This window comes from Serinus canaria, chromosome 20 (genome assembly GCF_022539315.1).
Source record: "Serinus canaria isolate serCan28SL12 chromosome 20, serCan2020, whole genome shotgun sequence".
NCBI lineage: Eukaryota > Metazoa > Chordata > Aves > Passeriformes > Fringillidae > Serinus > Serinus canaria.
In genome coordinates, this window is record NC_066333.1 from 14,553,671 (window position 1) to 14,576,172 (window position 22,502).

The 22,502-nt window shown below is 40.5% G+C and overlaps 1 protein-coding gene and 1 long non-coding RNA gene across 4 annotated transcripts in view; one reads left to right on the top strand and one right to left on the bottom strand.

Moving 5' to 3' along the window:
- The window catches only part of PREX1 (phosphatidylinositol-3,4,5-trisphosphate dependent Rac exchange factor 1), a 116,133-nt gene extending 96,473 nt beyond the window's left edge, over nt 1-19,660 (top strand). For 2 of the 3 annotated variants that reach the window (XM_050982097.1, XM_018917463.3), the window contains exons 25-40: nt 1,165-1,426; nt 3,086-3,292; nt 5,491-5,579; nt 5,960-6,042; nt 6,497-6,587; nt 7,877-8,005; nt 8,708-8,749; nt 10,320-10,537; nt 11,587-11,686; nt 12,293-12,436; nt 13,077-13,191; nt 13,627-13,693; nt 14,494-14,681; nt 15,349-15,451; nt 16,000-16,067; nt 18,259-19,660. In XM_050982097.1, the coding sequence (XP_050838054.1) occupies nt 1,165-1,426; nt 3,086-3,292; nt 5,491-5,579; nt 5,960-6,042; nt 6,497-6,587; nt 7,877-8,005; nt 8,708-8,749; nt 10,320-10,537; nt 11,587-11,686; nt 12,293-12,436; nt 13,077-13,191; nt 13,627-13,693; nt 14,494-14,681; nt 15,349-15,451; nt 16,000-16,067; nt 18,259-18,301 (1,949 nt within the window). In that variant the 3' untranslated portion in view covers nt 18,302-19,660. The remainder of the gene's footprint in view (nt 1-1,164; nt 1,427-3,085; nt 3,293-5,490; nt 5,580-5,959; nt 6,043-6,496; nt 6,588-7,876; nt 8,006-8,707; nt 8,750-10,319; nt 10,538-11,586; nt 11,687-12,292; nt 12,437-13,076; nt 13,192-13,626; nt 13,694-14,493; nt 14,682-15,348; nt 15,452-15,999; nt 16,068-18,258) is intronic. The other variant, XM_050982096.1, reaches the window with a different exon arrangement.
- The window catches only part of LOC127060303 (uncharacterized), a 42,385-nt gene that overhangs the window by 6,975 nt on the left and 12,908 nt on the right, over nt 1-22,502 (bottom strand). Inside the window, exon 2 of the long non-coding RNA XR_007779191.1 lies at nt 2,680-2,872. This is a non-coding gene — a long non-coding RNA (uncharacterized LOC127060303). The remainder of the gene's footprint in view (nt 1-2,679; nt 2,873-22,502) is intronic.

A 22,502-nucleotide genomic window follows, 5' to 3' on the forward strand; every position in this document is an offset into this window, starting at 1 on the left:
AAAATAAAAGACTGTGTTTTTCCACTGCTCAGCAGGGTCAAATATAAGTTCCAAGGAAACATAGTCTTGCCAGTACCCTTTCTTGCTCCTTAAAATTTTACAGTTAAATGGCAGCCTTCTTGTGTTGTGAAAAAGTAATGGCTTCAAGCATAAAGGGGCTTCAGGTGCCATGTTTTTGCTAGATGAACTGTTTGGGAATGATCTCATGGTAGTTACGTGGCCAGTGTGCTGTTACCCTTAGTAGAGGTGACTTGCTGACTAAAAGTGAGCAGGGGCTGATGGCAATGCTAGTGCTTCATTCAGGGAGAAAACTGAAGTCCATCACATTGTAGTGCTGCTTTCTACTCTCATTACTAAGTAAATTCCATGCAGTGGAATTGAAAGTCTCTACTATGTCAGGGGATCTATTTTCTGATAAATGGCTGCTATGCAGCATTTCTCTACAATCTGGTTATTTGAGTTCCAACATTTTTTTTATCATGATCTGACGTAACATGCTTCTGATTCATTGCCTTGTGAAGGTCAGAGTGCAGGAATGTTTGGAAGAGGGAACTATAGACTAACCAACTTCCTGAACAATGCCATTGATTATTCAAATTGAGGTTTGTAAAGGACCCCTGCTTGCTTGGGCAGTAGAATTTTTAATATGAGCTAAGGTAGGTAGCAAAGTACTGCACCAAAACCATCAGCAATTCTATATGAAATATAATTAATTTATCTTCTGTAAGGACAGAATCCTTCTCCTTTATATGAATGTGTGTGTGTAAGTGTAAATGTCTATAGAGCTCAAATAATAGCATAGACTGATTACTGAGAACCCAATTTCATTAACTTTTCAACAAATGCTTTTAGAGAGCTTTGTTTTAGAGAGCTTCTCTAAGTTTTCTGTATGAGTATACATGTGGACATAGGTCTTTACTTCTGTAATCTAGCCAGTTTCTGAACTGCAGTAAATTCAAAATATCTAATTAGCATGACAGGAAAAAAGCCCAACTTCTTTGGGTATTTTTCCAGAGTGATTTTGTCATATAATGTAATTACATAAAACAGTTTTGTAAAATTTTAGTTTTTCCTGTCAGAACTCCCCTCACCCTAAATGATCATCACTAGGATGGAGTGGAGAAAATCATGAGAGCTATACTAACTAGATCCTTTAATGTTTAGTAGGTACCTTAAATCCAGTCTCATATACTCAGCATTGCATCGCCACTATGGCTGCACCATCTTGGAGATGTCCAGTCCCAGAAGATGGAGATCCTGATGGTAGCTTTGGCCAGCAGAATGGAGGAACAATTTGGGAAGAAAGGGGACTCAGTTTTCTGCTGAAACAGGAAGATTGGGAGATGCAGGACTCCTACTTGCATCTTTTTAACAAACTAGACATTGCAGTGAAGGAAATGAAGCAGTATGTCATTCAGATAAATAAGTGAGTACAAAATCCTATGCACTGGGGGAAGAAATCCTTATAATATTGAGGTAGTAACCTCCAAAAGCACATTGTGCTGTTGGCCCCAGCTGTCTTCACACCTGCCCTTGAATGACAAGTCCTCACTGGTTGTGTCAAATCTACTCCTGGGCAGATCCACTAGTGTTTGTATTATTGTCTTTTGCTTCTAAAAGTCTATCTGAATTTGACAGCCGCTGTTTTACCCACTGTATATTCCAGAATAAGAATCTAGGTGTTGTCAAGAGCCTGTGAGATTTTGTCTGTCATAAGGCAGATATGAGGGTTGAAATTAAGACAATTCAACAGCTGAAGTAAAAGCTGCATGCAAACAAAGGAAAACCAGGGATTCATTTACTGCTTCCTGTGGGCAGGCAGGTGTTCAGCTGCCTTCAGGAGAGTAGGGTCCCATCCTGTGCAGTGGTGACTTGGAAAGACAGACACCATTACTCCAAATATCCCCTCTTTCCTCCTTTTCCACACACTTCATGTGCTGAGCATGGTGTCACACGATCTGAAATATCCCTTGGGTCAGCTGGGGTCACCTGTCCTGGCTGTGTCTTCTCCCAGTCTCCCACACACCCCAGCCCCCTCCCCAGTGTGGCTCTACGAGGGGCCGAAAAGGCCTTGGTTCTGTGTTAGCTCAGCAGTTACAAGACCATCTCTGTATTATCAGCTTTGTGTTCTGCACAAAGTCCCATACCAGCCAATGGAAAAAAAATTTGGTCATGTGCTGCCAAAAGCAACACATGACCAAAACTTCATGTGGAAAGCATATAGACCCTTGTTTTAAACATGTATACAGAAGGGTGGTGGCCACTGGGTATAGCCAGTGAGCTGAGGAGGAGAAATCCAGTGCCTTGGAGGAAGAAAGTGAGGACTTTCAGGCCACCATGGTTACAGTGATTAAGTTACACTGTATAGAGGTAGAGTACCTGTGGAAACAGGACCTTCTGGGAACTGGGATTCATGGGGATCTCCTGAGGTTTAACAAGACCAAGTGCGAGGTGCTGCACCTAGTCGGGACAGGCTGGAGAATAAAGGGACTGAAAGCAGATGTGCCAAGAAGGACTTGGGAGTGCTGGTGGCTGAGAGGCTGGACATAAGTCATCAGAGTGCACCGACAGCATCATTCAGTCCTGGGCCATCTGTGTCCTGGGCTCAGCCCCACAGTGTGGGCAGCAGGTGAAGCCAGGGGGAATCTGCCCCTCTGCCCTGCTCAGGTGAGACCCTACCTGCAGAGCTACTTCCAGCTCTGGAGTGCCCAGCTCAGGAAGGATGTAGGAGACAATCCAGAGGAGTCCGTGGAGATGATCAGAGGGACAGAGCAGCTCTGCTGTGGGAAAAGGCTGAGAGAACTGGGATTCTTAGGCTGGAGAAGAGGCTTCGGGGTGACGTTCTTGCCGTCTCCCAGTACCTGATGGGAGCCTGGAAGAAAGATGAAGAGAGACTCTTTACAAGGGCCTGGAGTGACAGAACAAGGGGGAATGGCCTCCAAGTGAGAGCATGTTCAGATCAGATGTTGAGTAGTAGCCTTTGTAAAGTGCTCACAAAGGTAGCTCTGGTTTCACATAGCTGCATTTAGCCTTAGTTGTTGCGGTTCATTTGTGGGACTGAGAGCTCTGTGTTGTGCTTCTGCAGACTTTTGTCCACCATAACAGAACCTACAGAAGCTGGTGCCTGTGAGCCACCATCTACTGAGGACACATCCTCACCTTCCCTGGGAACAGAAGAAAGTGATCCTGACAAAGCTGAGCATGGTGGGATCAAGAAGGTCTGTTTCAAAGTTTCTGAGGAGGACCAGGAAGACTCTGGACATGACACAATGAGTTTCAGAGACTCCTACAGGTCAGTCTGAAGATTGTGTCACTTGTCCCTTACTAGTACTGTGTTTCAAAGTTCTCATTCCAGTATGGATTCAACAAACAGGTTGTTTTCCAGTCAGTCAGTTATGTAGTATTCACTTCACTGATGTATTCATTACATTTATTGCCCTGGAGACATACACAGCAAAAATACTTCCCTGAAAATAATGCCAAAATACTAAGGTATCTAGAAAAGTGAATAAAATTAAATAATTCGGTCTAGTGTGACTTTGTGTCCTGCAGCCAGAAACTACAGAAGTCCAGCAGAATTCTCAGACTGCTTGGTCTTATAATAGCTGGTATTAACACTTGGTTCTACAGCCAATTTTCCTGAAAGTCTAAGACACGGAGAAGCAGAAATGGACATTGAGTTTTTTATTTTTAATGGCCCTTTGAAACCACAAACAGAAATGTTTATTCAGGTGTCTCAAAATCTTTTTGGGACATGATTGACTGCTAGTTCTCCAGGAATATTTGCTACCAAAGGCAATCTCACTCCCAATTCTCTCTATTATGGGGGGAAACATTTGGAGTCAGCTTCAGAATCTGGGATAACAAATTGTGGCCATGTCTGATCACTCCAATTTAACATCCTTAATAGGCCATTTTTACATTTCTAGTAAGACCATAGAGCTGGGAGGACTCCAGCTCTGAATGAATGACCTGTCTCTGGAATGTTCCCGCTGCAGTCCTGATGCTTCACTTGCTATTTTTGGGCACTTGTACCAGTAGCAATAGGTGCCACCGATGCAGGACTCCAGAATGGCAGAAGGGGAACAATTTGTGTTGGAAGGGGTCTCTGGAGTCTGCACAGTCCAGTCCCTTGCTCAGGACAGGGCCAGTAAGATTGGTTGCTTGGGGTCTTTTCTGGTTGAATATTGATCGCCTCAGAAGACAGCAAATACGAAGTCAATAAAGAAGTAGAATGAGTACTTGCAGTGCTGAGATTTGGGGAATCTCTATTGTGTGAGATTTCAATCAGGACATGTGCTTTGGAGCTTTCTGAGTGAAATGTGCTTTATTTCTTCCACTGTTAATAGGGCATCCCTATAGCTTAAACTTCTCTAATTGAGGCTAATTTATTCTGGGTAACAAGGTGACAGCACAAACAGTCTCCCTGGGCTTGTCACTTGTTCCAGAATTCTACACATTTGTTTGAGAAATGTTTGAGAAACATTATTCTGTCTTATCTGTATTAGACAGAGGCAGAGAATTAGGCGTATATTACAGATAGTAGTTACTTGAGGGGGAACGTGCTTTTATGGATTTTGAGTTAAAATAGCATTGATTAGCTACAAACTCAAGCAAACTCTTATTGTAGATAAGAAAATATCTTGTTTGCAGTAGCCAACAAGGCTTTTTTCTGTGATCATTTTGGGAGTGTAATTCATAAGGATTTGTATTGCAGAGTAGTTGCCATAAGTATTAATCTTCCTGAGAAAAAACAGGTTTCTTTGATACTAGATTTAAAAAAGGACAGCAAGAATCCAAATTAGGGTTCTTTCAGGTGCTCTTAGATTTTTCTGTCATCTCAGTTAAAATTTACTTCAGAGGCAGAGACAGTGGAGAATTTTTTAAGCTTTGTTTGGGCTTGTACCATTAAAACCACTGTCATTGTCACTTCATTGGAAGGGGACAGCCTGAGATCCATAGTCTTTTTGGTTGCTTTCAGTAAGAATAGTTAAAGTGAACTTTAAAGAGAGGAGATTCACTGTAGAATTTTCCAGATGTGCATGAGCCAAGATTGGTGTGGAGCCATCTTGACTCCTCCACTTCATTGTAGGATCTGCAGTCCCTGATTCTCCAGTGGCTTAGATTCCGTAAATTTTCTCTCCCACCTCTGCTATCTGTGCTACTGCAGCCTCCCTATGTGCTGGATTTGGATGCTGTAATACTCTGAGAATTGGTAGCAAACATTTAGTGGAGATGTCTGTTTCCATTATTTGCAGAAGCAGGCTGATGTATTAAGCCTTCAGTGTTAACTGAAATAGAAGAAGGCATCCTGTGACAGCCCAGCTCCAGAGTCCTTGCTTAATGGCTGTTGTGCATGCCATTAGTTAGAGTCATTTCAGTTTCACCGAGCTGGGCTTGGGGAAACAGTGCTGATAAAGCCGAGTAGCAGTGTGGGTGCCTGGGTGTGGGGACAGCCTTTGCTCAGTGCCCTCTGTGCTCCCTTTGCAGTGAGTGTAACAGTAACCGGGACTCCGTGTTGTCCTACACCAGCGTGAGGAGCAACAGCTCTTACCTGGGCAGTGATGAGATGGGATCAGGTGAGTATGTGCACAGGTCACAGGCATCCTTCTTGTGCCTGGGCCTTCAGCAGTGCTGAGAAGCCTTTGCTGGTTATAAGCACTTGCATATTTAATTTGTATGTGATGGTTTCTTCAAAACTAATCACAAGAACATAAAGATACAGATTTGCCTTTTTCTAATAAACCACAGTAAACTGGAACATGGGAGAGGTATTAGGCAGGGGTAAGTTTCTTTAGTTATTGGACACTTGCATAATATGAAAATAATGAGTATTTTGGCCTAAGAATTGGAGATAAAGCAGCAATCATTATTTATGTCACACCAGTGGGAAGGTGTGCCCATGCCTCATCACAGATCTTGTTAGTAAGTTCAAAGCTTTTCATTTCTCGTGTATTAGGAGATGAGCTTCCCAATGATATGAGAATACCTCTAGACAAGCAAGACAAACTTCATGGCTGTCTGGAACACCTTTTTAACCAGGTATGTAAAGCTTTAGTCTTACAGAGAATTGCTTTCTCTTTATCAATGTCAATCAAGAAATTTTAAGTACCGAATTGTGTTATGAAATAATATTTTGAGGAAGGCATACTGTCGAGATTTTGGGGTACACTGTAAGCAAGTATATTATAGGACAGTTTGATAACACTTTTATCTGTGTTATGAAATTTCCCTTGTGATTTAAGCAAGACTGACTTGCCCTACCTAAGGCTTAAGACTAAGGGAAAAAAGGCTTTCATGAAAAAAAGGACAAACCTCTAGTACTCTGATGAAAATGGATCACATTTGCAGATTTCAGAAGGTTCTCACAAGTTTAGCGTGCAGATGTGTTTATAATGTGTAACCACAGAGAGCTGGTTGCTATTCTCTTACCTCATCAGCATGTAGATCATCATTGTGAAAAATGCTGTTATTAAATGTTGATATTATATTGTAGGTTGATGCAATCAATGCACTTCTGAAAGGACCAGGAATAAATAAGGCCTTTGAGGAAACCAAGCACTTTCCCATGGACCATAGTTTGCAAGGTAAAGAAATAGATTGACTGTATTTAATAATGTGATTTCCAAGACTTCAGAGCTTAACGTGAAAGCACATGTGCTATGGCCACACAGAGTTCCTTAACTCTGCAGCCTACCCAGTCGTGCATTAGGCATGTACCATGTCTGACCACTGAAATTTTTGTATCTCAAAGAGGTAATTTTCATGGGAATTCCTCCTGAAACACACAGAAGCCTCTTTTGTTACATGCTGCTCAATTCTCACAGCTCTTTCGCAAGTTTCCAAATTCCTGCTTTGCTGTGAGCATATTTGAAAGGGTACAAAGTAGGGATAGTCAGATTCAAGGCAAAGGAGTGCTCTGATAAGCTGATGACAGGTTGACCATTGAACATCCAAGGCACCAAAGGTTCTACCTCAGTTTGCTTAATGATTTACTCTGCTTTTCTTCAGATGGATGATTGCCAGAGTAAATTCATCCTCATATAACACTTATCTTGAAAACTGATTCCCATAGAGAGCAAACAGATGATACCATGTTTTCTTTTTCTTCAGGGAGGGTGCTGACTCTTTGGTCTTGATGGTCTTTTAGGGCTCGGGATGTTTCTTTTCTGCCTGAAATACACAGGATTTTATTATTTAAATATTTGCTGCATTTCCTTTCCCACTTGAAAGCTGAAATATTCCCTACTACTCCTGCTATACCTCAGGTGCTGTAGGAGGTGAGAGCTCCAGCCTCTCACAGGCTCTAGTTTTTAGTTACTGTCGTAAACTCTAGAACTAGATATATCTTCCTGGTTTTTTTTTTTCCCTTGACTCCAGAAATAACTCCTGTGAAGTTCTGTTATATGTACTCATCTCTATGAACATGTTCACATTTGTGTACTTGAGGAGCATCTGTTAGCCTTTCCATGCACTGTTGGAATTAAGTGAAGAAATAAAGAGACGTTTCTTTTATTTTGCTTAAACAGAATCTCATTTTTTAAAAGTAGATTAATTACCCTGAGAGAGTCTTTTAGTTAACTGATGGCACTGAGGAACAGACAAGCCCTGCCTACACTCAGCTGGAATCCTGGACCACAGTGTCTGTTTAATAGCTACCATAGACACCTTTTTGTGATGGATGGACATTGGAATGCACTTCTGGTCCTGTCCAGGACCAGTTATTTGGCATAATTTTTTTAAAGGATCTATTGAATTTCCGGTTACTGCTATTGGTACTGCATATCTGCTTTTATCTATATTCACATTATAAATCCTAAGCCACTCTTAGTTATGTGGCATGTCCTAAATGGCTAACACACTCCATGTTTTCTAGAATTTAAACAGAAGGAAGAAACCACAGTTAGGTGCCGGAATAATATTCAAGCCAGCATTCAGGAAGATCCATGGAACCTTCCACTGCGCATCAAGAACCTTGTTGACATCATACAGAAACATGTGGAAGGTCTGTAAATAAGGAAACATTTGTCACTAGCTTCAGGGAGAAGAGTTCTTAATCAAATCTAGCAGTTGATTTCATAATTTTAACTCATTTTGTAATAAGGCTGTCCCGGGCTCTAGAGAGGATCAGGTAGAGCAGGTTATGGTTTGCAGAGTTCTGGTACTTTATGGTAAAATGGCATCTGTGCAGAAATTCCAAAGAACTTTTCCCCCCTTACTTTATTTCATCAGCCCATTCAGATTGATGTCAGAGTGATCTATCTTCCTGTGCTTTTTAAACCCTTTTAGAAAATGAAGAGAGAGATGTTTGGTATATTCCAAACTGTGAAGTGAATTCTAATCAGATATTACAGCATCCTAAACCACTGCAGTCTGGTTGAACTGAAACAGAAGATGAAACTGATGTTTACAGATCATTGTGAAGCACTGGGTAGCAATCACCTCCTTAGGGATTCATCTGCAAATGCAATTTGTTTCCAGTAATTCATGGTAGTTAACAGATCATGTAGCTAGTAAAATTCTTTGCTTTACACTTGGTTTTTTTCTGTCATGAACATGTCTGTGCAGGTGAGGGCTATCAGAGTAAGTAGACATGGCCATGCAGGTGCCAGGGATTTGGGGGGAGTTAGGAAACTGTTAACCAGCTGCAATCACATCTACCTTGGTATTATGCTGACTACAGCATTTCTTTTCTTCACTGTTTTAGATGGGAAGAATCAGCTTCTTTTGGCCTTGTTAAAATGCACAGGTAACGGGTTTTCATTTTTTTGCAAAATAACATACCCAGGAAGTCCCTAAGATTGTGGTTTTTAACCAAAAAAAACCATACCAAAGAATTCCCTAAGACGGGGTTTTTCTGTCTTCATTTTTTCCTTCGTACAATCCTCATTCTCAGATGGAAGAGAGCCCTCCTTCCCTTTACTCCTTCCTGCTGTGGTGAGAACATGCAGCAAAAATTAGATCTATTGCAGAACTTCTATGAGCCCATGGACTCTGTCATCATTCCAAACAGAGCAGGCATACTGAAATTACAGCCAAGAACAGATGAAGACCTTACATGTGCAAGGAGAACCCAAATAGGCTGGGGACATCAGGAACCTGTTACCACACACCAAACATTGTGCGTGTAGAGCAAGGGACAGGTCTTTACAAGGAGCCTGGGCACAGTCTTTTTGTAATTGTAGCACTTACTTGGAGTCCTTTTGTTTAGAAATAATGTAATACATAACTGGAAACTGGTGCCACACTTGTTTCTCAAATCTTCATAGAATGAAGATCAGAGATTTGTATGTCTCTAACTTAACCTCTCAGCTTCTGCCAGGGCTGGTCTGTGGGTCTGTCCAAAGTGAGCTGTGTGCCAGTCTACTGACCACACAGGCTGGGTTTTGATAGCAGATAAAATGTCTCCCAAAGAGTCTCTCTATGGATGCCCCATCTCCTGCAGCATTTCCATGAACATCTGCTGGAAAGGATGGCTGCCCTTAAGCTGAGAATATGGCCCAGGGCCTGGAGTGTGTTAGTCAGTCTATTGTGTTCAGTGCTTATAAAAATAATCCAGACCTTCGAAGCCTCTGAGTGATGACTTCAGCTTCTTTCCCTTGGGAGCAGTGCCTTGCCAATGAGAGGCTGCTGCAGCACTGCAGAGCCTGCTGGAGGGCCTGGGGGTGCCTGGGAAGTAACTCTTTATTTATTCATGTGCCTCTCTGGCCTGCAATTCCCTGAAGCATGACAAGATTGATTTGACCAGCATGTGGCTGCCTGGCAGGCACACTGGAAGCAAAATTAACATAGGGGAAATTCTCCCAAGAAACAAACCAATTGGTACTGTATGGATGGGCCCAGTTAATGCATTAGGCATATGGGAAGCCCGAAAAATACAGATAGATGGGGAAAGATTAATTCTAATCGCCCAGGAGAGAAGTAATGGCAGAGACCTTCTTTCAATAATTCTCTTGCTCCTGTAAGTGTAAAAAGAAGGGAATCAATCCAGATATGGCTGTAACTAAGGAGTTAGTTACTTTCCAATAGTTAGTTTCTTTCCAGTCAGGAGCATGCAGATGGCAGAGGGAGTAATGAACAGTCAGTTGGACTAGAAAATTTCACAACATGTGCATGTGCCAGCTGTGCTGTCTTTATTTATCCACCCAGCTCACGCAGCAAGGAGAGGTTATCTGTGAAGTCATTGCAAAGCTACAGCGGGAGCCAGACATTATGTGCGCGTGCACACACACACACACACAAAACCTACTTTGTTGGCAATGAGAAGGAAGATGAGTGTATTCATGACTTCTTTATGCTTCTCTCCCCTTCTCTGACAGATACTGAGCTACAACTGAGACGTGATTCCATCTTCTGTCAGTCTCTTGTGGCTGCTGTTTGCACCTTTTCAGAGCAGTTACTGGCTGCCCTCAACTATCGTTACAACAACAATGGGGAGTATGAAGAGAGCAGCAGAGATGCCAGCAGAAAATGGCTGGAACAGATAGCAGCCACTGGAGTCTTACTGAACTACCAGTCTCTTCTCTCCCCCACCGTGGTAAGAATAAGAATTGTGGTATCCTTGGGTCTGCTTACATTTGCCTGTGTGATTCTGTGTCACTCAGCACAGCCAGAGCTGTTGAAACTCTTACCTGCATTCCAGCAGCATATTCAGACTCTCACTACTGCAAACTCTGGAGATTTCCACAGCTGACAACCAAGTGCCATATTCCTTCTCTAGTCATATTCGCCTCTTCACAAATGCTGGACCCATTGTCACACTAGAACACTGTAGAAAACAAGTCAGCCTTCATATTTGGAGTAATGCTGCTGCATTTAGTGAGCTTTTTTAGTGCCCAGCTGTTGGTAGCATGAGTGTCCTCTGCCATCCTCTGGTGAGGACACGTATCTCCCAAACGGGTGAGGAAGTTCTGAGTATTGCGGGAGTTCAGACGAACAGATAGAGTTCAGTCTCTCTCTGTGGTGAGAAGTCTGTGGTGCTGGGGCTTGAGGCACCTTGTCTAAGGAGAAGAGCCATGCTTGCATAGTTAATTTGCAGCTAATGAACAGATGAGCCACAGCTACAGGAGATCAGCTGCTGAAACTCTAAAAATGCTAAGAAAAGAGATGCATCAAACAAACAAGTAGCTCTAATATTATAGAGAATGGAGGTTTTTTTCCCCTGCTTTGTAGACATTGTAGATTGAGTGTGGAGATTTTTTATAAAATACAGTCCAAACTATCTATGTGTGTAACTGCTATTTGTTTGCATTGCATAGAAGGTATCAGTATTTATTTTGCAGTAACTGATCAGCTGTTCTTCACATTTGTGAAGTTTGGAGAAAGAGATCCCTTCAAACTTACTCTGTTTTTAACCCCCTCTACTCCATGACTCACATCAAATGACATCTTAGCAAAGGGTGGTTGTAGTGGTATCACAGAGTTAAAAAGCTGTTAGTGATTTCCTGGCTGGGATGGAACTAATGGAAGGCTCTGCACTCTGCTTTAAGTGTCCTGAACCAAAACATGCCCATAACAACAGTACCTTCCTGTCGCTCATCTTCTGGCAGATAATAACCTATTTGTATCTGTTTCCTCGCCCTACAGAAGGAGGAGCGCACCATGCTGGAAGACATCCAGGTTACTCTGGCTGAACTAGACAAAGTTGCTTTTTTTTTCAAGCAGCTGGATGAAAGTCTTGTAGCAAGTGAGTATTCCCAGTTTCTTTTAGGCACTTTTATTTTTTGTATGTTCTGTGAACTAATATCCTCTATGATTGTAAATTTAAGAGACCATGTCACACCTAAAGAGCACTGGGTCTCTGAGGCACTGCTGTATTCCCTCAGCTTCCCCTGCAAGCACACAGCCTCCAAAGCAGGACTGACATGATGCAATGGTGGTGCTTGTTCTGTGCTGTATAGCTGTGCCTCATTTATGTGATTCTGTGCAGGGGGAGGAGATATGACAGGGAATTAGCACCACGCTCCCTGTGGTGAATTCCCAGCTTTTCTATGTCCAGTTTCTTACCCTGCCAGATCTCTCTCTTCATGTCTACTGGATATGAAATGCCATGAAAAAAAAATTGGGATTCTAATTATTAACCATATTTATTGTATTTGGATAAAACATCATACTAGGTCACACTGTGGTCTTTCAAGATTTTAGAGCCTGCATTCTCTCCATAAAGGCTCTCCCTTATTCACCTTATGGTCATGTGATATGTCGTTAGATAACCTAACAAACTCAAATAGCAGTGGTTTCACAGTTCTTCTGCTGTGCTAAAGCAGCAAGTGTTTCATCTTTATTTCCCTAGATACTCATGTCGTCTACCACATCGAAGGAAGTCGTCAGGCCTTGAAGGTTATCTTTTATCTTGACAGCTACTACTTCTCCAAACTGCCTGCACGGTTTCAGAATGGGGGAACCTTGAAATTGCACACAGTGCTCTTTACAAAAGGTATCTATAAAAAGCTTTCTTGAGAAAAATAAGCTAACTACTGATTTTGAAAGATTAAAAATAAAAAATGACCATGAAGCTCTTAAAAAAGCAGCTGAGACCTCCAGACTCACTTAGGAAGCAGATATTTCTATTTTAGGAAGCCCTGGGGGAGTGCTAGACTTTAGAATTAGACACAGTGATGAGAACAAAATGTGCTTGTTTGGGGCTTTTTTATGCCTCAGCCACAGAGACATTATACTGGACTACATGGATAGTTTGATCTCATGTAGGATCAAGAGATGTGCCTAGGCTACAGAGAAGTGTTTTAAAAAGTGAACACTGTGACAGAATTGTCTGAGCTGGAAATCACCTTAATAAGCAAATATTCACACTAAAACCCAACACAGGAAATTTCTTTCAAGGGACCACCAATGGGGAGTTATTGCTGTCAGACAGAACTGCTTTCTGAGAAGCTCATCTCTGTGATACTACCACTGTACTCCCATACTGGGGAAAGCATTAAATTTATAGACTGACAGAATCAGCCTTGACATGATCCAACAGTCATCTGCTGAGCAATGAGGTGATACAGAGATAAATAAATGAATTTAAAAAAAACATTAAAAACATAGCTTTAGTAAAGTGTTTTCTTCTTCAGCTCTGGAGAATACAGAGGGGCAATCACAACCAGCTGGTTCATCTCTAGAAGAACTCCCACAGCAAATTAATGGTGTTTCACTCGAAAAAGTACAGCAATACTACCGTAAACTCAGGTATTTTGTACTTCTGCTTTGCCTCAAAAGACATTGAAAATTTCAGAGCACTCCTAATTAAGGGCCTTAAAATTTAATGAAAAAGATGTTTTATTCCAGATAAGGTTTTTGTACAAATAGGATTTTTGGAGGTCCTCATTGTGTGGGAAACTTAGTAATTTTTTTCCCAATAGTTTAGCCCATTGAGAAGGAATTCAGATTTGGCCTTAGAATTTTGTGCAGAGCTAGAATGATATTGTTCTTAATGGGGATTTGGAATATGTTAGTACAGACTCTCTAAATTACTGCAATCTCAATGGTTCAATAAGGAAGCAGATCTTAAAGTGCAAGATTTTTAGCATAGCCTTCTCAGCTGTTTTATACAAGATAGTATACATATATGTGCTTGAAGTGGGACAAACCCAACTAATGTAGTACCTGCTGGCCTTTTTGCAGGACATTTTACCTAGAAAGATCAAACTTGCCCACTGATTCCAATACTACTGCAGTGAAGATTGACCAGGTATTGTTTCTGCACTTATTTCTGCAATAAATTATCTCATGGAAGTATTATTTAATTATAAATAATTATTTCATTATTTTTATCTCTAAAATTCCATTTGTGGGATACCTGTGTGGCAGATCTATACAAACACGAACAGACATTTTAAAATATTCCTGACCTTAAAGGGGGGATCTGAATTTCTCTGAAGCTTGGCTATGGTTCTTTTGTTGAGAAGAAAATATTCAGAATCTGGGTAGACACAAATCCCCTTCACTGCAGCTCTAAGGAGACTCTGTGTGACCCTGCCTGCCCTTGCCAAACATGGTGTCTGATGCCAGACAGAATGGGCTCATTTTCCTCTCCCGCAGATGCATGAAAACAAAAAATGTTCAATTTGCAATTTGTTACACTTTGTTCACTATGTACACTTTGTTGCAGAGAAAGCAAGAAAATAGTGCTGCCCAGCATCTCACATGTAGGACTGGGCGGGTGATGTGGATATGTGCATGTAAAGCATTAAAATGCTACTGCAGGGAACATCTTTGCAATTGTAATACACATTGAAAACAATCTGTGAGATTTGTGATGAAAAATTGTCCCAAGCAAAAGTAATTTTATTTTGCCACTTCCAAAGTTCATAAATACTGTAAATAGTTGTTACTGTGTGGCAGTTACACTCGTGTAGAATATTGTGCTTAGACAATAGTATAAAGACTTGTAAATAGCTTTAGACTTTATATATAGACTTATTAATAGCTTGTAGACTTTATAGCTTGGTGTTAATATGCTACAGATTGTTTTTGTATTGCTTTGTTTAGCTTATTCGCCCTATCAATGCAATGGATGAGCTTTGCAGGCTGCTGAAGTCTTTCATTAGTACAAAGCCAGTGCAGTCAGGATGTTCCAGCAGTGCCTCATCAGGAGCTGGCCTGCTGCCCATATCCTCAGAGCTCTGCTACCGGCTGGGAGCCTGCCAGATCACTATGTGCGCCACCGGGATGCAGAGGTGAGTGAGGGCTAAACCTGTCTGCTATCTGCTCCTTCTGTGATGGCAGCTTCTGTCCTTTCTAGAGATGCGATCCTATTCAAAGCAAAATAAGGGAAATCTTAAGAGAATGTAATAAGGATCTAAATCTGCCATCTTTACTTCAGGGTAGGTTGGAACTTCTAATACTTTTTTTTAATAAGTAGTGCTGACGCAAAAGATTTTGTGTTTCAGTGCCTCATCCAATGCAACTGACCAAGTGATCTGGTTGCATTGAAGTCAGCATTGTCTTCAGATGTATGCTGAAAATGTAGGAAGTTGCTGAAAAATAGCTTTAGAATCTTGGTGTGTGCACACGTTGATTTTGAAACACACCACTATTCTGCCAATGTCTCAAAAGTAAAGATTAATTTGTGAATCCCATTAAAATAAATCAGTGCGGAAGAGCAGTGACACAGCCTTGTAGTAATGATGCTGGAGACTCAAATAATTGCAGCATCCAGGTGCAGCAAGACTGAGGTAATTTAATAGTTTTGTATGTAAGAAAATCTAAAAAAGTAAATAAAAGTAAATAGCTAACGGAAGCAGTACTTAACAGGTAAGTGTTCTGCACATTTATACTCTCTAAGCCTATTTATACTTTCTGAGCGATGATCTGTGATTTCCTAACTCGTGTCCCCTCGTTCAGGAGTACGCTGAGTGTGTCCCTGGAGCAAGCAGCCATACTGGCCCGCAGCCATGGGCTCCTGCCCAAGTGTATCATGCAAGCTACAGACATCATGCGAAAGCAGGTGAGTGTTTGCATGTGTCTGCTGCATGCCACTGTTGTCCACTGACATCATGGTACAAACACCAGTTTATTGTGCTGTGGCACGGTACTTTGTGCACTGCAAACCTACCAGTCCCAACTCCTACTAATGGCTGAATAACTGCACCTGTATGTGAGAGAAACAAGTCAACTTTTGTATGTACAGCCTCTACAGCAATTCAAACCTATGCCTCAGTGTATATTGTGTGGGCCTTGACAGTTAGAAAAGAGAGAATGTGCAGAATATTTAAGACAGTTTCTGTACAGCAAAAACCCAAGTCTCAATCGTAGCGTTAAAATAGCAGAAATTACCTAGTGCTAGACAGCAGTGCTTGTAAAGTAGTTTGGGACTAATTTATCTTTTAGGTAAACATAGATGATAATTGTATCCACCCAATGGATTCCAGGTATTTTAGAAGTAGTTAATGGATTCTCAAATAGGAACCACACTCCCATTATAATATTTTTTCCTAAAGATCATTTATTTGCTTTATCAATACTGTCAGTACCATAAATTCTCTGTTTCCACAGGGACCAAGGGTTGAAATCTCTGCCAAGAATCTGAAAGTGATGGACCAAATGCCACAGCATGCACCTCGGTAGGTTATTATGTATTATACATTTTCTTTGAGTGCTAATTTTGCTTCTGTAACAATTATGGAGTTCCTGCTATAACCAAAGATGATCTTAGTACCAATACTGGAAAAAAAAAAATTCTTTTTTTCTCCCTGTACTAAACTAAGTACACACTATAGATTAATCACCTTTGATGCTTACAATTTGCAGATCATCAGATTCAAGGGTTTCTGTATTTTCTGAATCAAACATGGCTGATCTTTTTTGGACTGTTTCTAGGAGTTGGCAAAACTAGTGGTGGTCAGTCATCTCTGGAATGTTTAGAAAGAAAAATTCCTGAACAGCAAATTTGACTGCAGATATGCAGAGATAATACAGTAGTGTGCTTGGAAGAGTCTGATGGTTTAGTTCTGGTGGAGCAGGTTTAAGAGCAAGCGCTACCAGTCAGAGATTCCACACAGTAATGCAGCCCTAAGGAACCTCAGTTGCCCAGGGTTATATATGGGTTTGTCTAGAAGGCAGCTTTGAAAAGTACTGTACATTTGTGAATCCTACTGCATCCAATGGGAGACAGAGATGTTCATATCTCTCTACAAGAGAATAATACATTTACTTTTAAGTATCTTTGGTCAAAGATACTTTTTAAGAATCTTTGGTCAATTTCTTCCAATTTCACCTCTCAGAGAGAAAAGAATGTTCTTTAATAAACTGTAACACAGCATTTTCCCATAATGGCAGTAACAATTTGTCATGATTTAGATGATGATATATACAGAATCTATCTGTACAAATACCAGAGAAACTTCTGATTCTGCTGTTGTTAATGCATTGTTTACGTGAAGGTAAAACAGTTCTGGCCCACAAAAATCAGCATCAGAAAAGGTCCAGCAAAGTCTGTGTCATGTCTTCAGACAGAACAAATGTGTTTGCTAGTGCCTGAGTCCTCCAAAGAGCATGTTGATTCAGTGTTAAGAAAACATCCTTAAACACTGATATCTTATTCACCCATTAAGACTTCTGAGTTAGTCTAAATTAGCCTTTCTTTAAATTTTTCTTTTTTTCTCTCCTATCCACTCCTCAAAATGTCTATAGAAAATTATTTTGAACTTTAGAGACACTGGTGATGCTCCCTCAGTCTTGGTTCATTTTCTCAGAGACATTAAAAAGAGTAGAATTTTGCATTTAGAACCTTATCCTTCTGTTAGATTTTAATTGCTATTTTAAAAACAAATAAAACAATGGTGTTGGCTCCTGTACCATGGCCCAGGTGCCATCCATCAGTGTTTTGGCAATGTAGTTATTTTACCATATTAATGGCCACACATTACTTTGGCTTCATTTATATGGCCATAACCGTGTTGCCTTCAAAAAGAAGCAGTTTTAAAAACAAATCACAAGATCAGGCATTTTTTTTTCTTTTGAGTACACTCTAAATCACAGTGATAAATTCCAGAACTGTTTTCTTGAATTATTTCAGGGCAATAAAGCTTGGATATCTGTGTTCCTACTGGGTTCCATCATAATGCAAAACAAAACTGAGCAAAGTTAAAAGGGGATCTGGTGAATTAACTCCCAGGATTATATTTCTTAGCACAAATCTGTAATAGCTGTCTTGAAAGAGAAGTTATAAAAGACTTGAGTTTATTCTGATGTAAAGAAGAAAAGCCAAGTAAAAGCTCACAAAAACATACATGAATGACGAGTCAATGTGTATGTAGTGATTCAACATGTGTTTAACCACTATTCTCAATTTGTTAATCTTGTGAGTCAAAAAATTTCTCTGAGAAGATGATTATTAATTTTAAGATTTGTTCAAGTATGTCAACAAGCAGATATGTTCTTTTATGTGTTTGGTATCCCAGCCTGTATGACAGGGAGAACTTTTTTGTTCAGGAAAAATGCTGAACTGGGTTTAAAATCAAAAGAAATAGAAAAAGACAGAAGGGACTGTTGAAAAAACAAATTGAACCAAAATTAAGCAGAAGTAATGGAGAGTCTCAAATAATACTGTAAACAATGATTGTAAATACTTTAGTTAACAAATGGTTAGTGGCACTTCTAAACTTGAAATTACTAAGATTAACAATAGGAGTATTCTTGATGCATCTAAAACTTGCAGAATAACAAAGAAGCTGCTGACCCTGGTACGTGAATCCAGTAACTTTGTCATTATCCCTGTGATCTTTAATTCCCTACTCTTCCTCTGCACTAAAGACTCTATAGGTTGTGCCAGCCGCCTGCAGAGGGGGATTTGTAGGAGTAAGAGGCACCTCTGGGCAGCCCCCCGAGAGCGCTGGGCTCCGAGGAGCCCTGGCTGAAGACCCTGCGAACTGACCCCGATGGTGCTGCTGTGCTCTGGACGAGAGGGACCTGCTGGCCCAGGCGTCAGGAATCTGCCTCTGAACTCCTGGAGCCCATGCAGGATCCATGGATTTCTTTGACTTCAAATTCTTGAAACAAACACCACAGGCAAGAATGGATGCTGCTGCCATTCAGATGCCTGGAAAATGACCATTATGCTTCAAGAAAGCACAGTTCTCCTGGTGACTTGCTTGTGCAACCACCAGAAAGTTGTGGACTTCAAGATACGGCTTGGTTTAAAAAATCCTGCTGGACACCCCTCTCTCTCCCAGTACTGCCTGCCCCTGGCACCCATTTAACTGCCAGGAGGTTTTGGTCAATGTCCTTTAGTGGTAGTTTCATAAACCCAACGTTTTCATCATCTGACCTGCACTTTTGAGCAAGGAATAGCACAATCTGTGGTTTATTCAAATATGAACATAAAGAATTTCTTCTGGAGTAATTTTCCACTTCAGCCCAGTGAGAAAATCTCTCTATGCTGCAGAGTATACATTCCGTAATACTTCTTATCATTACTTCATTTTACTTACTGTAGCTTTCAGGTTTTTGATTAACTCTTTTTACTAATGCCCTGTGATTATTTACTCTGGAATACAGTGCTAAGGAAGAGGAGTGTAGGATTTTTACAAAAACTTTACAAAGAGAAAATACAGTCTGATAATCTGATTATTTCAACAGATGTAGTTTTTAAAACAGGTCAGAAGAACTATACTTATTTATGTGGAGCAGAATAATATGTGTTTTCAACCATGTTATTATATGTTCAAGAAGAAAATAAAAATTATATTGTTTAAAATGGGACCAATATACTGGCAGTTACACAGCTACTCCCAGTTTACTGAAAAAATCTACATTATTTAAAATCTTCAATATTTAAGTAGTCTTTAATACAGTTATTAAGATGTATTAGGGGTGCTTTTAAGTTAAAAGAAAAAAGGAATCATGTATATAATGTTCTTTATTTTTACTTGTTTGAAAAATTGTTCTCAATTCTGTCAGTATTACCCTAAGCACTGTAGTTTTTTCCAAGTTACTGGATGAAACTAATCAAAGCATGTCAGCAGTCTCAGGACAGACATAATGTTCTTTTGGAGTGAGTGCCTTAACATGACCAGCCCTCCCTAACATGGCAGGTGTACAAGAAACTCCCCATTCCTGTTCCTCCACAGCCTCCTTTAAACCAGCTCCCAGTCAAGAAACCCAGGAGTGCTTTGCAGTAATGTATATTTTAGAAAATAAAGGTTTGGGGGTTTTATTTGTGTTGTTGTTTGTTTTTTAGTGGGCTTAATTTTATTTTGTTAACATTCAAAGCAACTCAGAAACTAATGGATGTTTTCATTTGGACATAAAGGCCTCTCTAATTTTTCTAATCTCTTGAACACAAAACTTTATGGCAAATTAGGAGATGCAGTTTGTTCTGAATCTTGTTTCCTAATTTTTAAAATATTTGTTTTCTTCTCTCACAGTCTGAAATAATTTTGGGGAAGGAGCTTATTTTTGATTTTCTCTTTTTTTGATTTCTTACTTTTAACTGTTTCCTCTGATCTGCAGCAACGTGTTGCAGGGAACTAGGACAGCCTGTGGATTGCCAGCTTTGGGATACAGATTTGGTACTGGGTGTCCATTCTGGACTGCAACCAGATGAGCAGATCTCTATTTCAATGCACTTACTGTTAATTTTGAAAAAGTTACTCTTACCGTTTGCTATTTGAAGAAAAAAAAATGGATGTTTCTTCACTGAATCCGGAATTTCAAATGTACTTGGTACTATAAGAACCATAGGAACACCCCAAAGTAATAAAGAACCTGTGGGGTGAGCCCTGCCTGTGTCCCCATCAGTTGTCCTCTGCAGAATGGCCTGGGCAGGATCCTGGCCCATGCCTGCAGCCTCTGGCAACATGACAGATGCAGAGAAGGATGTCCAAGGGCATTTACACTGTGCACTGTTTTACACTGAAATGTATGTGTTATTCTCACTTAAAACTTGAGAGACGTTTTTATTATTAAAAGTTGGTTTATATTATAAGGAAAGAAGGTTGATCTCCTTTTCTGTTATACCCTTTAGTTCCTTTGCCCTGCATTCTGTTGAGCAGTTTTAAGTTCTGATATGCTTGTATGGCATGGGGAGCAGTCAGAAGTTTTAAGTGGTAAGGGGGTTTGATTTCAGCTCAAACTGACAGTGTAGAGCTGAAGTCTTCCTGTTTGTGCAGTCCCCTAAAGCTGTGGGGGAGACCACAGACTCCTGTTAAGGTAGAAAAGAAAAACTGGTTTGATGATGTGAAATTGTGGGGTTTGAACCGGTGCTGGGAACTGAGAGGTTCAAGTGGAAAAAGAAGAGGGCAATGTACAAACCAACTTGCAAGCAAAGAGAGATTAGGTCTGCAGAATTTCCAGGGCTAAAAGTGAATAATCAGGCCTGGCACAACAGAACAAGTGCAGATTTTGTAGATTTGGAATATCTTATAGAGTGGAAGTGTGGAAAACAGTCAAGATGAACATGGGAACTATAGCAACTTGATGATGAGGTGTGTATGGTTGGGTGGCAGCTGTGAGTAGAATTCCTTGTGTATGTGTCTCGTAGCTGAGTTTTCTGAACGTTATCATTAGCCCCTGAACCACATATATTGGCAGGCTGGGGTGATGCTGATTTGGGAGACACTAATCTTGCAAAGGATCTTGGTACACATACAAAAAAAAACTTGTAGGACTTTGAACAGGCTGAAATTAGTGGGATTAGATTTTTCCACACAAATATTAGTTCATGCTGCTGAAGATTGAACAAAATATTTTGCTGTATTTCTTGTTAATTGATAATAAAAGGACCATGTCATAGAGTTTGTCACAAGATGACACAGAGGCAATTTGATAGAATCATGAAAGCTCAAGCCTGGACTAGGAAACAGGTGGTCAGTTATGATGGAGAAGTACTCAGGCCTCTCTGCTTTGTTCAGATAATTAAGTGAAAATGCAGTAGCTAGGCGTTGAAGAAAACGGATAACTTCATAAGAAAATAATAATGAGATAGGTAAAGGCAGTTCAAACGGAACACAAATACAGCCTGAAGGAGAAAAAGGACTAAATATTGGCTGAAAGTTTTCCTTCCATCAGGCTTTGACAAAAAAAGAAATAATTTGTGCGAAGCATGTCGTAAAGGCTGAAGCAGTGCCGAGTGCAGCAGAAGAGCAAGCAAGCTGTCTTCAGTTCTAAGATGGGTTCTCCAAGGAGCTGAAGGGTGAGAGAGGTGAAATTGGTGAGTGTAACACATGTAGGCTGACTGTATGTACTCAATATGCAGTACACTCCCTTAGGTGGAATCCTGGTCACCCTTGAGCTTACAAAGCATATGATTTGAGTGAGCAAAATTGAGTGATTGAATTAGCTGCAGAAAAAAGTGGTAAAACCCATGAGTGACATTTGTCACTTATTGCACATGGTTGTTATAATAATCTCATCGGGGCTTAAGATCTACTATCAGGAAAATTACTGATATATTAATGCAGTTTTTCTTAGCATATCCTATAGAACCAGTCAGCCATTGGGTTTAATTCTTACAAGTTACATTTCAAAAAGGTAGTTCTTTACCAAAGGAATTTACATCCGAAAATCTGTCCTGGTTTTGGAGGGTGTTGTAACTCTCCCAGTTCCTTACAAGGGAGGTTAGCAGGTACAGAGGGTCGAGACAGAAAACTTCCAAAAAAACCCAGCCCTACTTTTGTAAGGCTCTGTGTCCTTGGTGAAATCCTGAACACATTGCTCAAACTCTCTCCATTTCAAACTGGATTAGAAAAAACGCAATAAACCTCCCGATTCTTACCCTTCTAAACTGATCTAAAGTGTTCTCTGTCCTGTTCCAGCATGTCTCAATAAAGCTGTTTCTTTGCTTTAGGACACACTTTCTTCAGCTCTCTCACCCACTGGCAGCAGTGAAAGCAGAGAGCAGTGCCCTGGCTGGTGTGAAGAGCAGAGTTACCACAACTTTTCCAGTCATCCTGGAGAAGCCAAACTGCTGCTAAATAGAGTTGCTTTCACTGAGCTGCCAAAGCTCCCTTGGAGCTCTTAAACAACCCCTTCTGGTTGTCATGATTCACTGTTTGAAA